Here is a 20,256-nt window from a genome sequence, read left to right as displayed (position 1 = left end):
CTTTGAGATATTAAAAATATAATTATTTTAAAAATCAGTAGAAGAACTGGAAGAGAATAGTGAGAAAATATACAAGAAAGTAGAAGAAAAAGATGAAAAACAGAAAATATGAGATAAAAAAATGTAATAACCAGGCTAGGTACTGGTATCTTAATAAAAGGAGCTCCAAAAATAGATTTTAGAAAAAAAAAAAAAGAGGGAAGGAACTTACCTAAAGTAATATTTAAAAATTTCCCAGACCTGAATGACATTAAATTTTCCCATTAAAAAAGTTCACCGGTGATTACCTCAATGGATGAAAAAGATCCATTCTCTGACACATCATCAAGAAATTTCAGAATATTGGGAATAAAGATTCTAATAGCTTCTGAAGAGAAACAAACAGAAGACACACTTAAATATCAAGAATCAAAATGACAAATGACTTCTCAATAGCTTCAGTGGAAGTTGGAAGGCATGGGAGTAATCCTATAAAATTCAGAACAATGATTTCAGCCTAGACATCAACACTCACATAATCTTTCAGTGCACTGTATAGATAGAACCGAGCCATGTGGAGACACACCAATGAATCAAAACAATTTACTGTTCCTGCATTCTTTCACAGGAAGCTGCTAGAAAAGGTACACCACCAAAATGAGGGAATAAACTAAAAGATGAAGACAGAAGATTCAGGAAATTGGGATATCCAACATGAAAGGGGTGAAGAATAATCAGTCCAGATTATCATAGAACAGAGTTCAGGAGGAATGTCTTTAGAGAAAAAAAAAAAAGTTATATTATATAATGTATTTGAACCTACTGAGAAGAGATTTTTAATCCTGGAGAACAGTTAGGGTATAAGTTAATGTGTGCTACATAGAATACTGAGCTAATGAAATAATAAGGTAATTACATTATTAATTCCCCAAAACTTAAAACATAACTGGATCCAAAAAGAAAATGTAATTACAGATACCACACAACCCAGCTGTGAATAGTATTTACGTAGTCAAAATAGTGTTAATATTGAATGTTATCCAAAAGTGTGATGTAACTGCACCATTTTGAGAGGATGGAGGAGGAAGGTATGTGTTTAGGGAAGAGGTAGAAAAAATAGATCTCCATCTTCATATTCCAAAACAGATCAATAAAACCTAAAACTGAACTATCAAGAAAGAGCATAATAATCATGTTACTTAGAAATACAGAGATAAATAGAAAAATCACTAAAAGATTTGAAAGTGGTTATCTCTTAGTAGCAAAAGCTGGTATAAAAAGAATAGGGAAGGAGAGTTATTTTTCATTTTAAGCCTTGGGGAAAAAACCCTTTACTAACTTAAAATTATATACTTATTATCTTGAAATTTAATAAAACAGTAAATTAAGGATAACTTACATTTATGGGCCAATGTGAATAATTCTAGACAGTGTACTTATCAAAAGATCCTGACAATAAAGACTCTAACAGGCAAAAGGAAAAAAGTAAAAAACCAAAAACTGGATTGTTCATAGCCAGCAACACTGCAGTACAAAAAAGGATTAAACAGACTGCTTCAGGAGCACTTGGGTGGCTCAGTTGGTTAACAGGCTGCCTTAGGCTCAGGTCATGATCCCAGGGTCTTGGGATCTCAGGCTCCCTTCTCAGTGGGGAGTCTGTCTCACTCTCCCTGTGCCCCTCCCCCAACGCTTGTGCGTGCGCTCTCTCAAATAAATAAAATCTCTAAAAAAAATAAACAGGCTGCTTCATTTTTGAATCAGGGAAAAGGGGAAGGGAAGTAAGAAATAAGCTTACAAAATTGTACAGTATTCTGTACTGAAATCACACAGTATTATAGCAGAAACAAATCTGATATATTGGCTAACAATTTATTTCATTTTAGTTACTTTCCAGGGTAACACAGCTGGTTTGTGCAGAATCGAACCCTCTGCTCTTAACTCACAGGCTTTTCATTTCATCACAATGCATTTTAAAAAATGATTATCAAATATATCTGCATTCCTATTGATAATATTCATTAGCATTTTTTTGTTTTAAAAAGGGAATCTACTTGAAAGAAAGCATAGAGAGGCAATTGCAAATCCAACAAGGCCATCACATAGGCAGGCTACATATGCCATTATGCCTTATTTCATTGACTGGAAATGTTCAAGAAAAGCATTTGATAGGGAAAAGACTAACATTAAAACAAGCAAATAACCTGCCACCCCACCACAAAAAAAGAAAGAAAAATATAAAAAAACTAAGTTTTAAGTTAAAGCATATTGGTGTTTTACTTAAGGATTAAACAGGTACAATAAAGGAAAAATACCTGTAACTAAACTCTTTTCCTACTTTTCATGATGGACTAGAACTGAGAATTTTTGAAATTTTTAGGCTGCCAACTTTATTTGGCCCAAATCATGGGTTCATTATCTACCTTGAAAATGACATTGAAAATGTTTACTTTCTTGCAATTTGTATTACTGTCCAAATGATTCAGAATACTTTTACTCAGATAGTTAATCATGCCCTAGAATCTAGTATTTGCTGAAAGTAGATTTTGGCAACAAGATTTATAAGGAAAAAACACCTGCCTGATAGTTAGAAGGAGTTGATGGCGTTCATTAAAGGATTTGGGGGTTCAGTAGATTTTTCATAATTAGTATGTTACACTGGCTACTTGGTGTAATAGGTTTTTAAGATATATTTGAGTGGGTGAATCAGCAGGATCATCAAAAAGTGGCCCAAGGCCAAACGCAGAGGACCTGTTATTATCAGTTACCACCTATCATTCAAGGTCCTCATCAAATACCAGGATTACTTCAATTTGAATAAAAAATAAGGCTGTCAAAACCTTTTTTGATCTTCTAATTTACTAATTACACATTACATAAAAATTCTCCTTACCATTCTGAAAAACAAACTGAGAGTTCTAGAGGGGAGGGGGGTAGGGGGATGGGTTAGCCTGGTGATGGGTACTGAGGAGGGCACGTTCTGCGTGGAGCACTGGGTGTTATGCACAATGAATCATGGAACACTACATCAAAAACTAATGATGTAATGTATGGTGATTAACATAACAATAAAAAATTATTTTAAAAAAACTAATGATGTAATGTATGGTGACTAACATAATAAAAATTTAAAGTATAAAAAAAAATTCTCTACCTTGGTAAAAGGGAGGAGCATAAAAAGCAGTAGCACCTGTATCTTTACTATTACTCAGTCTATTCTGTGCTAAAATCTATACTGTAACATCCCTGAGTTTGAGATTCTGAACAAGACTAAACACCTCAGAGGTATTTAATAAATACCTGTGAGTTGACGATTTAAATGGCAGCATTAGATCAATATATGGTATTCTCCCATTTACTTAGGCTTTCCTAAAACAAACATATTCCTATTCTCCAAAGTCATTCATTTTTCAAAAAGCTCTTGTGTCTTTCAACACTTAAAAAAAAGAAGAGCTGATTTTCCAAGGTAGGAAACTAAGTGGCTTCTAATTTGTTAAGCTCATTCTACCTCACACATACCACTCTAGTCAAATGTCCTCTAGACCATTCTGCACAATGAACAGAGCAGACACACAATGCTTCATGAAGGTGGTAACTAGGCAGCTACAAAGCACTCAGACCCTTATCTACTGCTGTATGTTTAATCACACAAATGTCATCTACTGCATTTTATAATTAGTAAGCAGCAATAGTTTGTTCCGTACTACTTTGTTATTATTTTAACTTTCAGTTGAAATAAAAAATTATTTTGCCATAATCAATGCTTTTCCATCTTGAAGCAGAACTCACTATTCGAATCATACCCGCATTTACCAGCCTAAGAGAAGTACCCCAGATGACACAGGCCTGTGCTACATTAGAAAGATCCCGGGGGGGAAAAATATGACAGGATTATTTAAAGGCATATTCAGAAACAACAAAAAAATAAATTTGTAACTTTGCAACTCTTACGTTTCATAAACACTATTTCCACAAGAAACTCTCTAAAATTTACATATAATTAAGCCAGCTAATATAACACAATCCCAACAAGTTTTATGTATGAGGAAAATCTTCATACATTAGTAGAGCATGGTTTACAAATAAAATATATTTGTTAGCAAGTATAAAAACAGTGGTTTCAGATTTATATTTTAGAAAAAAATTAATTTATTTTAAGAGTCTCTACCTAAATTTATTTCAGTATCAAACAACTACAATTAGTAATGGGGCAAAAAGCATCCATTATTGTGCAGGATGTTAATTTATTTACAAAAACTATACAAAATTAGATTAATTATAACATTGACTTATCAAAGCTTCCTGAAATTAATTTTGCTTTTGGAAATGTATCAAAAGTCTTCAGATCCAGGATGATAGTCTTTATTATTTTTAATTCATGGAATTATAGCACATCAGATCTTCAAGCAAAAACATGAGATAAAAGCCTGTACAATAAAATATTCTTTTCCTAATACCTTGGAATGTAAATGCAAATATGTTCCCTTTTTACTGAAGAAAAAAACTTGAACAAAGTGTCCAATAATATCAAATACCTGTTAGAATGGCTTGTCTGCTGGAATTAAAGTTGGGCAATTACTTCTACATTTTTAAAAATGGCCTTAAATTAAGTCCCTTTTTTCTTTTATAAAAAACATTTTTCTCAGCCATTTCAGACCTCTAAGCCTTACAACAAAAAATGTTATTCTGTTTTTACCAGTAAATTCACACCCACAGAAGGTGTCTCCAAGACAGACTTATTTTAAAAGCGCATATAAGCATGACTAAATTTCTTAAATTGTTAACAAATCTAAAAGCAGTAATTTAATATTCTACCACAAAATATAGGTAACCTTAAGAGCAACATGCTTGGTCAATCTTTCTTAAGCTTTTAGGTTTGATGCCAAAACATTTAAAAATGAAGGAAAAAATACAGTGACTCTTTGCTAATGGCTTTTCAGATATTAATTTGCAGACATAGCTAAATGCTCATCTAACAAAGTATCCAGGTTATCCAATGATATCTGCCATAAATTCATAAAGCAATAACACATATATAAAAGTAACAACAGTAAAAAAAAAAAAAACCACAGGTATTTTAGGCCTAAGATGAGTTTATCTAATAAGGATTACATGAGAAATACCACATAAGACTCAAAATAAACTTCATATACAAAATTATATGATGTGGCTTCGCTCCAACATACCTAGAACTCAGATTCAAGTCAAATAATTAGGCTGGTTTTTTTATATCACCAGCCTTCATTAGGGCTTTAATAGCTCTCGCCCTCATCTCAAGTTCTAGCAGCTCCAGCTGCTGTGCGGAAGGCTGAACATCTTCTGGTGGAGGAACGGTCAGGGTGGCTGCTTTGGGTTCCTTTGGGCTAGACTCTGCCAGTCCCAGAATCTCATTCACACTTTTCTCAATGTCTTTCTCCAGGTCATCTATCTGACCAGCTTCACTTTGGACTGTATTTTCAGGGACCTCAGGAGCAGCAGCTTCTTCGTTGCATGGGCCTTCTATGTCGCTGTCATAAGCATCTGCATTTATACTGAGTACATCACTATCTTCCCCTTTGCCTGTAACAAACAAAAAAGGGGAAAGAACCATGTAACCTAAATGCCCTCATCAAAATTTCCTTTCTATTTATGATTAAAAGGCTTCTTTGACCCCACCTCCCACCATGGAGCCCCAAACACATTCCACAACCTCTATCCCAACCCCTTTTCCCCTGACTCCTCAACTTTGAAAACAGATATAATTTAATGTAAATTTTAATGTATTTTCATTCCAATTTAGAACATGGAAGCATTGGAAAATTTATACCATCACATGGAGTTCCATGATCTCTTTTCCTAATTAAATTGTCCCAACACTTCATATCACAGGGAAGCTTCTACATTACAAAATGAAAGCTGATGTTGGAAACCCTGAGTAAAATATTGCTTATTAATGAAAAAGTAAAATTCCATCGTAGGAGGAATTTAAAATACTTTGCTTTCTTTATAAACTACAAAAAAGGAAAAATATCCCTGGCAAGCTGGACACCATCTGCATTGCAATTATCCTAAATCTTTTCATATGCTTTTCCAAACACTTTGTTCTAAATCAATAAATTAAAGGAGAATGCCTAAGGCCAAGTTTTCATCAAGAGGATTTTAATTAATAAAGTTAGTACACTATAATTTTTAAAAATGCATTTGTTATAAAACTTCTGTAACTGATGCTAAAACCTTGAATATAGACAGATTATAGCCCCAACTACCTTGGCTTTGGACATTAAGTCCAGATGTCATTTAAACTTTGGGTACTCACTTAGACCTCCAATTCATTTATCTTTTGAATTCCTAATTTCTTTTTAAAGTCATGAACCCCCAACTGTTAGCTTTGCTAGTCTTATATAAGAAAAAACTTACTGACAGATGGAAAATTCGGATAATACAAAGTATAGGGGAGGCCATAAACAATTCTACTCCACTGGTTTTATAGTAACAATTTACTGAGCCTGACTGACCCTCCTACATCCTAATAATTAAAAAACTACTCCCTATTCCAAAATTAATGTGGAAAAATGAATCAATAAATTATATTTGTGCCTACAAATAGAACTTGTAAAAAAAAAACAAGGTTGCAATTTTAATTATTTGATGCCAAAGAATATTTTACCTATCTCCCCCAAAGCAATGCATATCTCCAAACAGCTTAAAAAAAAGAAAAAAAGAATATAGCCTTTTGTGTAAAGAAATAATGCTTAACATAAGTATTGCAATTTGAGACAAAAACAAATTAATAAATGAAGGGCTAAGTTGTTCATAGTCTCAGAAAGTTCATTTTCATGCTTAGCCATCTTTAATGTAAAATTATAAATCTGTACTCACTGATTCTGAGTGTAAATCTGCAGTCTGTTTAAAAGATTTTAAAACATAAATTTCTGAAAAACGGTGATTTGTTTTTCAAACTAGAAGTCATTGCCTGATCATGAATTAAGAGCAGAAGCATATAACGATGTGTGGGGAAAGAAGGGGTCTGAAAGTTGGGATACCTGAGTTCTAAACCTTACTGTGCTATTAAGTATGTGATTTTGGGCAAATCCCTTACCTTCCCAGAATTTCTCTCCTGTAAAAGTTTAGGCAAATTGTCCTAGGATATCTCTAAAGTACAAGGTCTAGTATTACAGTAAGTTAAGTCTATATAAAAGTTTATAAAATGCAATACTTTATTTTTCTTCTCCCAAGATATGTTTACCACTTATCTTTCACTTGATACACTCATCACTTGAATAGTAATCCAAAAGAATTTCTTTTTGATAGCAGTAGCCAATGAAAGATAAGTAACATGTCAGTAAATCACATTTTACTTAAATTTTTTTCACTCAACAACCTTTTTTTATTTAAGATTTTACTTTAAGCAATCTCTATACCCAACATGGGGTTCAAACTTATAAACCTGAGATCAAAAGTCATACTCTACCGACTGAGTCAGCCAGGCACCCCTGACCTTTTTGATACCAGATTTTCTAGAAAAAATAAGTAATTTACAACATCCAGGCAATATAATGGAAGCTCACTTATTATCCTGGGTCCAGGATTCAGTATGTAATGATACAACTCTGGAATCCCTTATACGCTAAATCACAATTTTTGAAGTAGCTGTACTTTTATGAAATTAATTTGCTTTGAATTTATATGTGAGTAAATAGAAAATCTTAGAGATATTTTTATTAAATAAGTGGAGAATCTACACTAGTAGATCCTTAAGACATACGTGGCAAATCTTCTAGCTAATTATCACTGTCATATACCATTAGCCTATATTTCTTACTGAAAGACTACAGGAATATATATGAATGTGTACAAATATTTTTTAATGGAATGTACCTTATGTTCATATTATTTTTGTGTGTTTTTCCAAACACTTCAAATGGCTAAGAACCAATGAGCTACATATATTCTCACCTAATTTTTTAAGCCTATAAGCTTAAGAAGCAACCACACAGCTAAAGAGCTCTTCTGCCCTGAGCTTGTAATAATAAAATCCTTATTTTATAAAGTTACCAGCACCAAAGATTCAGAATCAAAGTGTTTATAGACACTCCCCATGTTTCAAAGGAGGTAAATCTTGACAAGAATTTTTTTTCATCTATATATTCTATGGGTCTGTTTCCAACTTTTTAGTGGGCAGAAGGTGGGCTTCACTTTATTTCTTTATTTTAAACAGCTATACATATCCTATGAGTGAAGAAATGGTGCTCCATAAATTTGGCATTGTTTTACATGTAAAATTATTGAAGGTTGGGGTGCTTGGCTGGCTCAGTCGGTTGAGCACATAGCTCTTGATCTCAGAGTTGTAAGTTCAAGCCCCATGTTGGATGTAGAGCTTAAAAATAAAAACTTAAAGAAAAAAAATTATCCAAAGTCTAAGTGATTGAGTCCTCCATAACACAGTATTGGTGAATGTATTCATAGATTCCATCTGCCCATTATACCTGCACCATTGATGCCAAAGCTTTGTACAATTTGTATCTGAAATAACTTAGCATAAGCACTTCATTTCACAAATGTGAAAACAAGTCAAGTGACTCATACAATATAACATGACAAATTATTTGAAGATCAAGGATCAAACTTCAAGTCTTTTCACTATTCCTTAATTTTCATCACCCTACTGACTTGTTTTTTAAAGCATCATTTGCGAACAATATCTGACTACACTTCCAAAGATAATTACCTCATCCTTAGTATTAGGAAATTATAGTTTTTTCTCATCGATTATGATCCTCAAGGTGAAAGGGGTGACACTTGTACATTCTTTCTGAAAAAGTAACTTTACCCCAAAATGCCTCACTCAAAATCCTTAAAATATCAGTGTTGTCATGTTCTGTCCTTCACACCCCCATTCTGCATGCATGCATGTGTGTTTGCTTTTTGTTAAAATAAAAGTTTTAAATACCCAACTGGGGGTGCCTGGGTGGCTCAGTTGGTTAAGCGACTCCCTTCGGCTCAGGTCATGATCCTGGAGTCCCGGGATCGAGTCCCACATCGGGCTCCCTGCTCAGCAGGGAGTCTGCTTCTCCCTCTGACCCTCTTCCCTCTCGTGCTCTCTATCTCTCATTCTCTCTCTCTCAAATAAATAAAATCTTAAAAAAAAACACCCAACTGGAAGTACACAAACGTACAAGAATTATTAATCACAAAGATTTTTTTTAATTACAAAGATTTTGAGGGATAAAATTTTAAAAGGATTTTTAAGTTATGCTAGTATATTTAAGCCTCAATAGAGCCTACATTCTACTTGCTAATAATTCAACTTAGAATAGTTTTAATGCATAAAATGGAAGTGTATCTAATGTTATGAGTGACTACATTCTTGTGAAACTTCTTGATATTGAATTATTAAATTAAGCCAGAAGACAAATCCTGGAACATGGAATAATTAAATATCTATCTCAATTCCTGCTGAAGATGGCAAATTGAGCACACATATCTAATTCCCTTCCCTACCAAGAACCCACTGAAGTGACAGAAGACAGATACTTAAAAATACAATAATAGCACATAAAAACTGTAAAGTAACTGAGGATAAAACTAACATCAGTCCTACCTAAGTAAAACATAAAATGGAGAATCCATAAAGGAAAAAAAAATCAACAAATTTAGCTAAACAAATAGTAAGACCTCTGAGGAAAAAAAAAGAAACATAAATAAAATAAGACAGAGGTACTCTACAAGCAACTATTAATAAAATACATTTTTTCATGGCAAATATAAGAATACATACAATGTCTAGGTATCATTAAGAAATAACTAAAAACATGGGCAAAGGTAGAAATAAGTCAAGCATTTCATAAAATATGAAATACAAATCATCAAAAAATACATTAAAAAATGCTCAACTAGGGACACATGGGTGGCTCAGTTGGTTAAGCATCTGCCTTCAGCTCAGGTCATGATCTCAGGGTCCTGGGATCAAGCCCCACATCAGGCTCCCTGCTCAATGGGGAGCCTGCTTCTCCCTCTGCCTGCCACTCCTCCTGCTTGTGCTCTCTCTCTCTCTCTCTCTGACATAAATAAAATCTTTAAAAAATATGTTCAATTTATTTTCTAATCAAGAAATGCAAATTAAAACAATATTATACTTTTAACTCATTAGTAAAAAGAGGAATTTTATACATCTGTAAAAAATTTAATAAATTCATAAGATGGAAAAATGATCAAGACATGATTAAGTCAACAAAGTAAGCTAACGAGTGATAATCATATTTATGTTAAAAATAACCTAAGTAAATTATTAATAGTGGTTACTTACAGAGAGGAAAGTTAAAGTTGTAGGGGAAGAGAAGAAAATGAGTGTTCCAATTTTGCTCTATGAACATATGTATATTTCTTCAACCATTTCCAAGAATATAACCTTGTAAAAAGTTAAAAAAGAAATGAAACCATAATACTAGATGACAAAAAAGGGTATCATCTAAAAAGACATTTTGCCAGAGTCTTACAAAATGTAAGCAAGGATGAAATTGATAGAAAAATAAAAGCAAAGCAAAACCATAGCCAAAAGACACCACAAATAAACAGAATTCTTTCTTCGAAAGTCTTGGAAGCAAGGAAGAGTTGGCTGTGAAACACACAGCAAGATAACTAAATTAAATCCATTCAAATAGTTGGGCCAACTGAACCCTTCCTCTCCGTGCCACAGGTCCAAGCACTCTACTGGGAGGCCCACCTCATCCACTTAAATGAAAGAGCTCTCCTAGAGAAATATATCTAAACAGCTACTGATGAAACCCAAACCAGCTTCCAGAAAGACCCAGCTACAATAAATAAAGAACCAAGATGAACAAAGGAAGAATAAAGAAAATTTAGGGATCAGAAGATAATCTAATGGGGGAGAAGGGTGGAGGAGTCTACTTAGTATCCTTAGACTGAAGTGGACCCTGCAGCCATTAAGTACATGATGTAGTGAAAGAAGACCAGAGAACAAGAAATGTTAGAATTTAAACATACAGTTATCAAAAGCAAACATTCAGTGGTTGCTGGAAGATAGTGAAAGAAAAGAAACACTAAATGTAGAGAAGAAATAAAAATAAATTTAAAATATGCTATAAAAGGGGTGCCTGGGTGGCTCAGTCGATTAAATGTCTGCCTTCGGCTCAGGTCATGATCCCAGGGTCCTGGGATCGAGCCCCACATCAGGCTCCCTGCTCCGCGGAGCAGGAAGCCTGCTTCTTTCTCCCTCTGCCTCTGCCACTCCCCCTGCTTGTGTTCTCTCTCTTGCTCACTCTCTCTCTCAAATAAATATATAAAATCTTTAAAAAAATATATGCTATAAAAGTTAAGAGATCAAGATGAATGACCCATGAGTCCAACAACATAATATAATTAATTCAGCAAATATTACTGAGCACCTACTATGTAGAAGACAGTGTTTTAAACATTAAGGAAACAGCAGTGAATTAAAAAAAAGTCCCTGCATTTATTTAAGTCATAGGAGACTCTATAAATACATATCAGGTGTTATAAAGAAAAATAAAACTAGAATAAGAGGACAGTAGCAGGATGCTTTCACAGAGACTGATCAATGTGATTTGATAAGGTAACATTTGAGCAGAGAATTGAATAAAGTGATAGAGTAAGTCACAAAACAAAAAAAGAGGCAGTGGAGAGGGAAAATAAAGAAATATGAGGAAAAAAGCGATCTGAGGTGACGGTCTTCGCACTGAAGAGGCTTGCCAACTGCAGTGTTATCATACCTGAGACATATCCTGTAAAAAATCAGAACTCAGGGGTAAAAAAAGTTACTAAGAATTCCCAGAGGAAAAAAACTAGATCACTAACAACAGCTAGCCTCAAGAAATCAAGAGCACTCCTATCAGCCACTGTGGACAAGATATCACAATGGCTATGAACGTGATCACAAAAAAGAGAAGTAACGGTATATTACGTGCCTCAAGGACACAACATTGCTTCTAAAATAATGTCAAAAACTTGAACATGAATCTGAGTAAGCCTCTATACCTAACTACCAATTTACAGAAAAATAATACTAAATAAAACAGTGGGATGCAATCAGCAAAATTCAAACTGAGAAACTCTGACAACCCGGTTTCTTTAAGAAATAAACTGCAAAGAGAGGGAGGTAAAGGAGGGTGGGATGAGAAGGCCAAGCATGCAGATGAAAAAGAAACTTAGTGTCAACCAACCATAATATAGGGAACTTATCTGGATCTCCATTCATACAAATAGAGTTTTAAAAATATTCTAAGACAGGGGTGCCTGGGTGGCTCCGTTAGTTAAGCATCCGACTCTTGATTATCAGCTCAGGTTATGATCTCAGGGTCCTGAGATCAATCGAGACCCATGTCAGGCTACATGCTGGGATCCTCTCCCTGTCCCCCTGCCCCCCACCCATCCCTCTCTCTCTCTCTCTCTCTCTCTCAAAAAAAAAAAAAAAAAAAATATATATATATATATATAGACAACCAGAGAAATTTGAACACTGGGTATCTAAGGATTACTATTCTGTAACCCTTAATGAAATATTGGATCTCAACAATAATTAATAGCTACAAAAACCATCAGGTGGTAGGGTGACAATTCTTGTACCAATCCATCAATCTTAATATCACAATACTAACCAATAAGTAGTAGGTTAAATCTGAACACTTTCTGAATATCTGATATTAAGCAATGTTAACTTTTTAAGGCATTATGATCATGCTTAAAAAGAGATCTCTAATTTTTGAGATACAAACATATTTAAATATTTACAGATGAACTGAAAATGTTTAGAATTTGCTTTAAAACAATCTAGCAATATGAAGTGGGTAGTAATACGGATGAAAAATTAGTCATAGGGGGATAACTGAAGATGGAAAGGAGTACACAGGAGTTAATGCTATTTTTTTCTTATTTTTGTTTGAAAATTTCCAAGATAAAAAGGTTTTTTTTAAAGAGTTGATTGCTATTCAGAAACCTAAAATAACATTTTTGAAATTATGTAAAAATATATATCCTGGAGGAGAACACAAGAAAATCAAAATCCAATATTCCTATTAGGCAACCCTATAGCTGGTTATCAAAAGGGTAAACTATTTTGCTTTGTTTTCTCTTTCAGTTTTTTCCCATTTAATTTTAAGTTAATCACGTTCAGTGGTTATGCCATTTAGAACAGCACATTTCACCATCCTTCCCTCTAGGTCCCTCCCTCTAGAATCTCAACTCTCCAAGGCTTCTAGTGTTATCAACCTGCTAGAATCTCATTAGTAACAAAGTCCATAGTTCACTGGACAGCAATGCTATGCCTCCATGGATTTCTTTTGAGACAACAAAAAACTTTGATTTTACTAAATTTTAAGTGATAAGGAACACAATTCTACAGTATTCTAACTGTAAAAAGTCAACTTGTAACAGTTTTAGTGAGTTCTAGCCTTTTCAAGAAACCAAAACTTTATTTTCTGAAAAAGAAACAACTGTTTTTTTAATATATAAAAATAATTTTTATAGAGGACTTTAATCTTCCTCTCAGCAAAACTGGTAGAACTTGGTTATTCTATCATGCAGTGTTTGAAACTACTGATTTAAATTTAAGTGTATCATGTTAACCACCATATTAAAAAATTAATCATGACACTTACTGACATAAAGAAAAAAATGCAAACAATTTAATACAGAAGAACTGTCTAGCATTCTACCAACCACACACTGACCTTCTGGATAACTAGTGTCCACTAGTAAACGTTAACTTCTGTGAATGACAAATTCAGAAATTATCCAAAAATCAATAAATATTCACTCAGTATCTATTACCTATGCCACAATAGTGCTATAAAGGCCACAGAAGAGATGGGCCTTACAAAATGCTATAGGTAGGGTAAACTAAATATTTGCAGCATGATTAAGGCACAAATTTTGCCTTTATGGTACTTATGTTTGCTTAAAATATGGACATGATGAAGTACTAAACTGTGCAAATATAAAGTATGCCAGAATTTCACAATGTAAAAGGCAACAGGAAAAAGTCAAGGAGATCTTCATAGGCATGTGGTATGAAGTAGGTCTTAGAATATATTAGATGATGTTGACAGAAGAAACTCCAAGTGTAAGGTACAGAACTGAAAGAGAGGTGCTAGAGCTAAACTCAGTACAGAAGTATGTGAGCCTAACAGCATAAAACACACACGTGAGAACATATAAAAGGGTAGTATCCAAAATTATTGCCTCTGAAGACATCACCCTTCTAGGAGAAAAAGCACAACAAGGACCTCTTGCCAGTCTTTACAATGGATCAGATAAGTAATTAAACAGGCAACAGTAGTAGGAACTAGGTGATATTTAGTAAGAGAGAAGAGGTGAGGTGAGCACAAGTAGGTTAGGGAAGGCCTCGTTGATTTGGAGATGTTTGATCTTAAAGAAGAAATAGTTGACTTAAATAAGAGTACGTCGCTGATGTGAATGAGTTTAATTCTCAGATTTGGACAAACTCCATGACAGGCACTAAAACCTGGAGTCGCAAATGATAGATTCACATTTATATTTTGAGATATGCTGTGAACTAGACACATGACAGAGCATCATAGTTCTATGTTCAAAAAAGGTATCTTCTAATCTGACATCAATGCTCAGTAAAATTCTGGGTTTTAAGAGGTTAATGAGCTCTGAAAAAAAGTAGCTCTCATTAGTTTAGACAGAGAAGGTAACATTTGATCACGATCTAAATGATATGCAGAAGACTCATGGTTATCTGGGGAGGAGCATACAAGCAGAGGGAACAGCAAAAGCAAAATCTCTGACAACAGTGCTTGTAGTGCCAAAGGAAGTGAGGAGGAAGGAAGAGAATGCACAAGGGAGAGAGTGACAGGACGTAACACATATGGCTTGTACTGGCCACAGGAAGGAAGGACTTCAGATTCTGTTTTGAGATAGGAATCTATGGGAAGGCTTTGATGAGCATAATGACATGACCATTTTTCGTTTTAGTTTTTACAGTCATTCAGACGGCTCTATGGAAGAGACAACAGGGGAGCAGAGTTAGAAACAGAGGGATCAGCATGTTGTAAGAATCAATACCAAAATAATATGGCTAAGAAGAGGTGAGAAGTGGTTGGATTCTGAATACTGTGAAAGCAGAGCTGACAGATTTGTTGACAGAGATGAAAGAAAGCAGTCAAGAGTGATTCCCAGATTCTCGGCCTAGACACTCAGAACGTAACTGCTCTTCATTGAGATGGAGAAGGCTGTAGGAGAAGCAAGGTTTGAAGGGGGAGTAGTATTGTTTTTTTCTTTGTTGCTTTGGGCAGGGGCGTGGGGGGTGGGGGTGTGTGTCAGGGAACAATCTAGAATTTACTCTGGAACATATTAGCTTTAAGATGCTTACTGAACATCTAATAAGTAAGCTAGATATAAAGGTTTAGAAAGCAGTCTGAATTGGAGAAATAAATTTGTAGTTGCCAGTCTTAGAATTACATAAGATGTAGAAAAGAGAAAAAGTCCAGGGGCACCTGGGTGGCTCAGTCGGTTAAGTATCTGCCTTTGGCTCTGGTCATGATCTCAGGGTCCTGGGATGGAGCCCCATGTCAGGTTCCACACTCAGCAGCTCTGCACTCAGCAGGAAGTCTCCTTGACCCTCTGCTTACTCTCTCAAATAAACAAAAATCTTTTAAAAATAAAAAAAAATTTAAAAGAAGACAAAAAGTCCAAAGAGAAGGTGATGGGTGGGGCACTTACCCTTTAGAAATCAGGTAGAGGACAGCATGACACAAAGGAGACTGAGAAGAAAGTCTCAGAGAAGGAGGAATAATGAGTGGTGTCACACATGGCTGACGGGTTAAGATGAGGACTCAGCAATACCAGTGAAACCGCTGCTGGCAACAGTTCACCAGTGAGGGGGGCAATAATCAGGAACAGAGAAAAAAACACCTACAGGTACCAAAAGAGAAGTGTCCACTATACAAATAGAGGGGCTGGTCTCAGTAACACGAAGAGTTCACCCATTTTAAGAGAAGAGACAGGGACTATATAATTTAAGGTCAGACACAGATAGGTAGGAAAAATTAATTTACACATCTATTTTCCTTTACTAGAGAAGTTCTTTCCAAGCCAGGCCATATTTTATTTAACTTTCTGGTGCCTAGCACAAAACTACAATTCATTTGTTGGAAGAAGGGATCAGCTTCAAAATCTGAACAAACATCATTTAGAAAAAGTATTAAATTCATTTTTCATAATCCAAAGGACACACAAGGACAAATGAGCAGAAGTTACATAATAGCAGCCTATGACTAAATATAGAGACCCTATTACCAATTAGAGACAGCAAGTAGGATATTGAGGGGATGAAGCAGAAAATTCTAACGACAACAATAATCATGGCAGAAATAATTATAAGGGCTGATATTTACTGTGCATATACTATGTACTGTTCACTTCTCTAAAGCACTTTACATGTGTTAACTCATTTAATCCTTATGCCAACATATTGGAAGAGGCATTCATATTTATTATCCCCATTTTACAAATGATGAAACTGAGGAACAGAGTTTAATCAATTTGCCCTATAGTTCACACAACTGAAGTGGCAGAACCAAAATCCAAACCCAAGTATATTTTAAAAATCTATGCATTTAAATATTCAATAGTGCCTCCCAGATCTTAAAAGAATCAGATGACCACTGAAGCATCATGGATGAAAATGTTGGTTCAGACTGAATTTATCTTCCTCTCGTAGGTCCCTTAAGCCCACCTGAATAAACAAAATATATAAGAGACATGGAGCTAAAAAGTATGTATTATGAAAAATCATTAAGAGAAGGAAAAGACAAGACACAGACTGGGGGAAAATATTCACAAAACACACCTGGTTAAAGGACTGGTATCCAAAATATATAAAGAACTCTTAAAATTCAAAAATTAGAAAACAACCCAAATAAAAAACAGGCAAAAGATCTGAAGAGAACAGTCACCAAAGAAGAGATATGCATGGCAAAGAAGCACCTGAAAAGATGCTCAACATCATATGTCATTAGGGTATTGCAAAGTAAAAGAGTATGATACCACTTACACATCCATGAGAATAGTCAAAATCCAAGTCACTGACAGCACCAAATGCTAGCAAGGATATGAAACAACAGAACTTCTCATTCACTGATGGGAGGATGTAAAATGATACAGCATTCTGAAGGACAATTTTGCAGTTTCTTAAAAAACTGAACTTGGTGTTTACCCAGAGTTGAAAGCTTGTATCCATAGAAAAACCTGCATACAAATGATGACAGCAGCTTTATTCATGATTGCCAAAATCTGGAAGCAACTAAGATGTCCTTTAATAGATGAATGGATAAGCAAACTGCAGTAAATCTATACAATGGAAGATTATTCAGCAATAAAAAGAAATGAGCTATCAAGCCACAAAAAGACATGGAAGAACCTCAAATGCATACTGCTAAGTGAAAGAAATCAATTTGAAAAGACTACATACTACGTATGGTGTTGTAACCAAAACTTCTAATTAAAAAACTGTGGTATAGGATGTGCAAAAAGTTCAGAAACTGGTTAACAAAATCTGATTTCAAGCCTAATGTTTACTATCTTTCCTTTGGTAGGAGTACTTCTATATAAGGAGATACTTTTGCTAATCAATTGGAGAAGAACATAATTACTGAAAAGTACAGTGAATCCAAAGGGGATCCAAACATCCATTAAAGGTCTGGACTACATAACCTCCAAAGCAGACTAGTCTAGGATCCTATGAAATACATCACAAGATAGAACGGGTATAATTTAAAGAAACATGGAAACCAACATTTTCCTCATATACTAAATCAAATTCTTCATAATGTCATTCTTGGTAAAACACACACAAAGCATTATGCATCCAAAAACCTTGCCAGTTTATTTTTTTTTTTAATCCAGAAAAGTTGCACAATTAAATGTAACAGAGGGGTCTTCAAAAGGAAAAAAGAAACAGTATGGGCTAATCTGTCACATAAAATGTAATTTTCACCCTTTTTTCAACTACTACACAGAGAAAGAGACAGATGAAAAGGTGGGAGGATCCTGTTTGGTGTCACTGCTGGTAATAACTTGTGAAAAAGCTCAAAGGAATGAGAAGAGAAATGTAAATTCTTAAGTTGCACTGATGGTTACACCATAAATCTCTTTTTACTTCACCAATTGCTGAATGGGACGTCATTTCTCCAGAATGAGTTTCTAAAAATCCTTTAAAGAAGTTAACTCATGTTAAGAAGCTGCATTCTGTGAATACTTATTTGTTAGAGCCAGTCAAGGAGATAATCAAGGGCTAGTAAAAAAGAAATTAGACTCAAACTTTGAGAACAAATCAGTTGTACATCTGCTTCTCTGTCTCCAACTCCAAACGACCTGAAACACTTTTATCAGTTTCCCCACAGCTCTCTCATGCTCGCGCCTGCGATTTCAAGTCTTGAAAGGAAGAGGCAACACAGAGTTCACTTGCCAATCTAGAGGTTTCTACAGCAATATGTACATATAAAACTCCTCCAAATGCTGCTTAATTAACTGATGATATTCACTCTCTCTTCCTTCACAAAGCAAACAGAAGTCTCTGAGGGCATTTTTCTCATTATCTTTTTAACTTCTTATAACTTGTATGTATTTCTTCAGCTATGGTTAGGAAGTGCTTTTCAGCAAAACTCAACTCCTTTTTAACTGCCAATTAATTTCCTCATTCTTTTTCATTCTAGTCCCTCTACTTACCTCTGCTTCTCCTGGTACAGTACTACCTTAGAACAACAGTAACAATAAGAGCAATAAGAGCACAAATCAGTTGAGGTTTTCCATTTATCCCTCACCTTAAGGACTCAAAAGGTCTCATATAGTTTTATATTTAATATCTTTGCTAAATATTGGCAAAAATCTCTTCTTTCACATTTAATTTTTAGAATAAGTGTGACTATCATTGATTCTTTATGATAGTCTATTCATTACTTATATAAACATATCATTGAAAAGGTTTTTAAGTACCTGCTCCAGTATGTATTTTATTTACTTATAAAATAGTATGTAGTATTATAAGTTAGTATGTACTATACAATGATATATGGAATCAGAAATTTTTAAATGGAGAGACAAATACATAAGTTTATATATATTTATTTACTTCAGAAGTATTGGTATTCTTTTTCTTGCATTCTCTGGAAGTGTGTATAATTACACTTTGGTGACCACTAGTCTAAAAGGCTAAAAAAAAAAAAAAGCCCACAGAAAATATCTAAACTTCCATCATACAATTTAACCACTGATAAACATTTTTCCCCTATAAAAGTCTACCTTTCAACTTTTTGAAGCTCTTGTTAACAAGAGAATTCTTAAAGCTGTCCATCCTACACTAATTTGTGAACTGGAAGGTCAAGATATAATTACATGAGGCAACTACATTATTTTTTAAAAAACACAACAGTGGCAGAATTTGAGCCTAACCACAGCAAAATTTGGTGTGTATTTTATGCATGTTTGCATGCATGTCTTTCTCTAATAGAAAGGAAGATAATTTTCCAATAGAATAAAAAATATAGAGAAAGATAAAGTACAGACACTGCACTAGGCACTGGTCTTTACAAAATCTGACAGAAAATCAACTTCAAGATCAAGGCCAAAGATCCAAACAAACACTGCTTCAATCTGCTCTACAACAGAGCCACCAAGTGGTGGTTTATGTAATCTGTGTTCAAACATCCTTCAGCAAAAGGAAAGCAGCCCACTCATTTTCTGATACTTCTGATTATTTGAGATAAATAAATTGAACCAAAATCTATCTAATGATAACTCTATCTACTGGCCCTATTTTTATTCTCAGAGGTAATACAGAACAAGCCTAATCACTCTTCCACTTGACAGCTCTTCAAATATTTTAAAGTGAGTGCTAAAAACCTCACGTCCTCTTCAACCTAAGTATCCAAATTTGACTTAGCTATTTCTCATGTATAGTTAAAAAAATTTCTCATGACCACGTCCAAGAAGAAATGCAAAACTAAGAACTAAATTCTTAAGTTACAAAGGAGAATAATTTGCAAAATTAAACATAGCCCTGGTTGTAAACCTTAAAGCAATAATTTAAGTATAGACCATTACTTAAATATTACTGAACATCTGAAGCAAATTTATTTATAGATATATAAAGAGAATTCATTAATATTAGCAGAGAGTTGACATTTTAAAAAAAATTTTACCAATTAAATACCTCTAACAAACAGCAGTTTTCATTTTTTTAAACTATAGCACAAAAGACCAATTTGTGGTCATTTACATAAATAATTTACATAAATAATT

At 34.3% G+C, this 20,256-nt stretch overlaps 1 protein-coding gene across 1 annotated transcript in view; it reads right to left on the bottom strand.

Annotated features, from left to right (window-relative positions):
- Window positions 1-1,827: 1,827 nt before the first annotated feature.
- Window positions 1,828-20,256, bottom strand: part of CAAP1 (caspase activity and apoptosis inhibitor 1) — a 46,754-nt gene continuing 28,325 nt past the window's right edge. Inside the window, exon 6 of the mRNA XM_025852972.2 lies at window positions 1,828-5,535. Within this exon, the coding sequence (XP_025708757.1) occupies window positions 5,189-5,535 (347 nt within the window). The 3' untranslated portion in view covers window positions 1,828-5,188. The remainder of the gene's footprint in view (window positions 5,536-20,256) is intronic.

This window comes from Callorhinus ursinus, unplaced genomic scaffold, assembly GCF_003265705.2.
Source record: "Callorhinus ursinus isolate GAN/ISIS: 27379988/994484 unplaced genomic scaffold, GSC_fseal_2.0 scaffold42, whole genome shotgun sequence".
NCBI lineage: Eukaryota > Metazoa > Chordata > Mammalia > Carnivora > Otariidae > Callorhinus > Callorhinus ursinus.
Note: the sequence above shows the minus strand (reverse complement) of the source record. Positions and strands in the feature narration are given on the sequence as shown.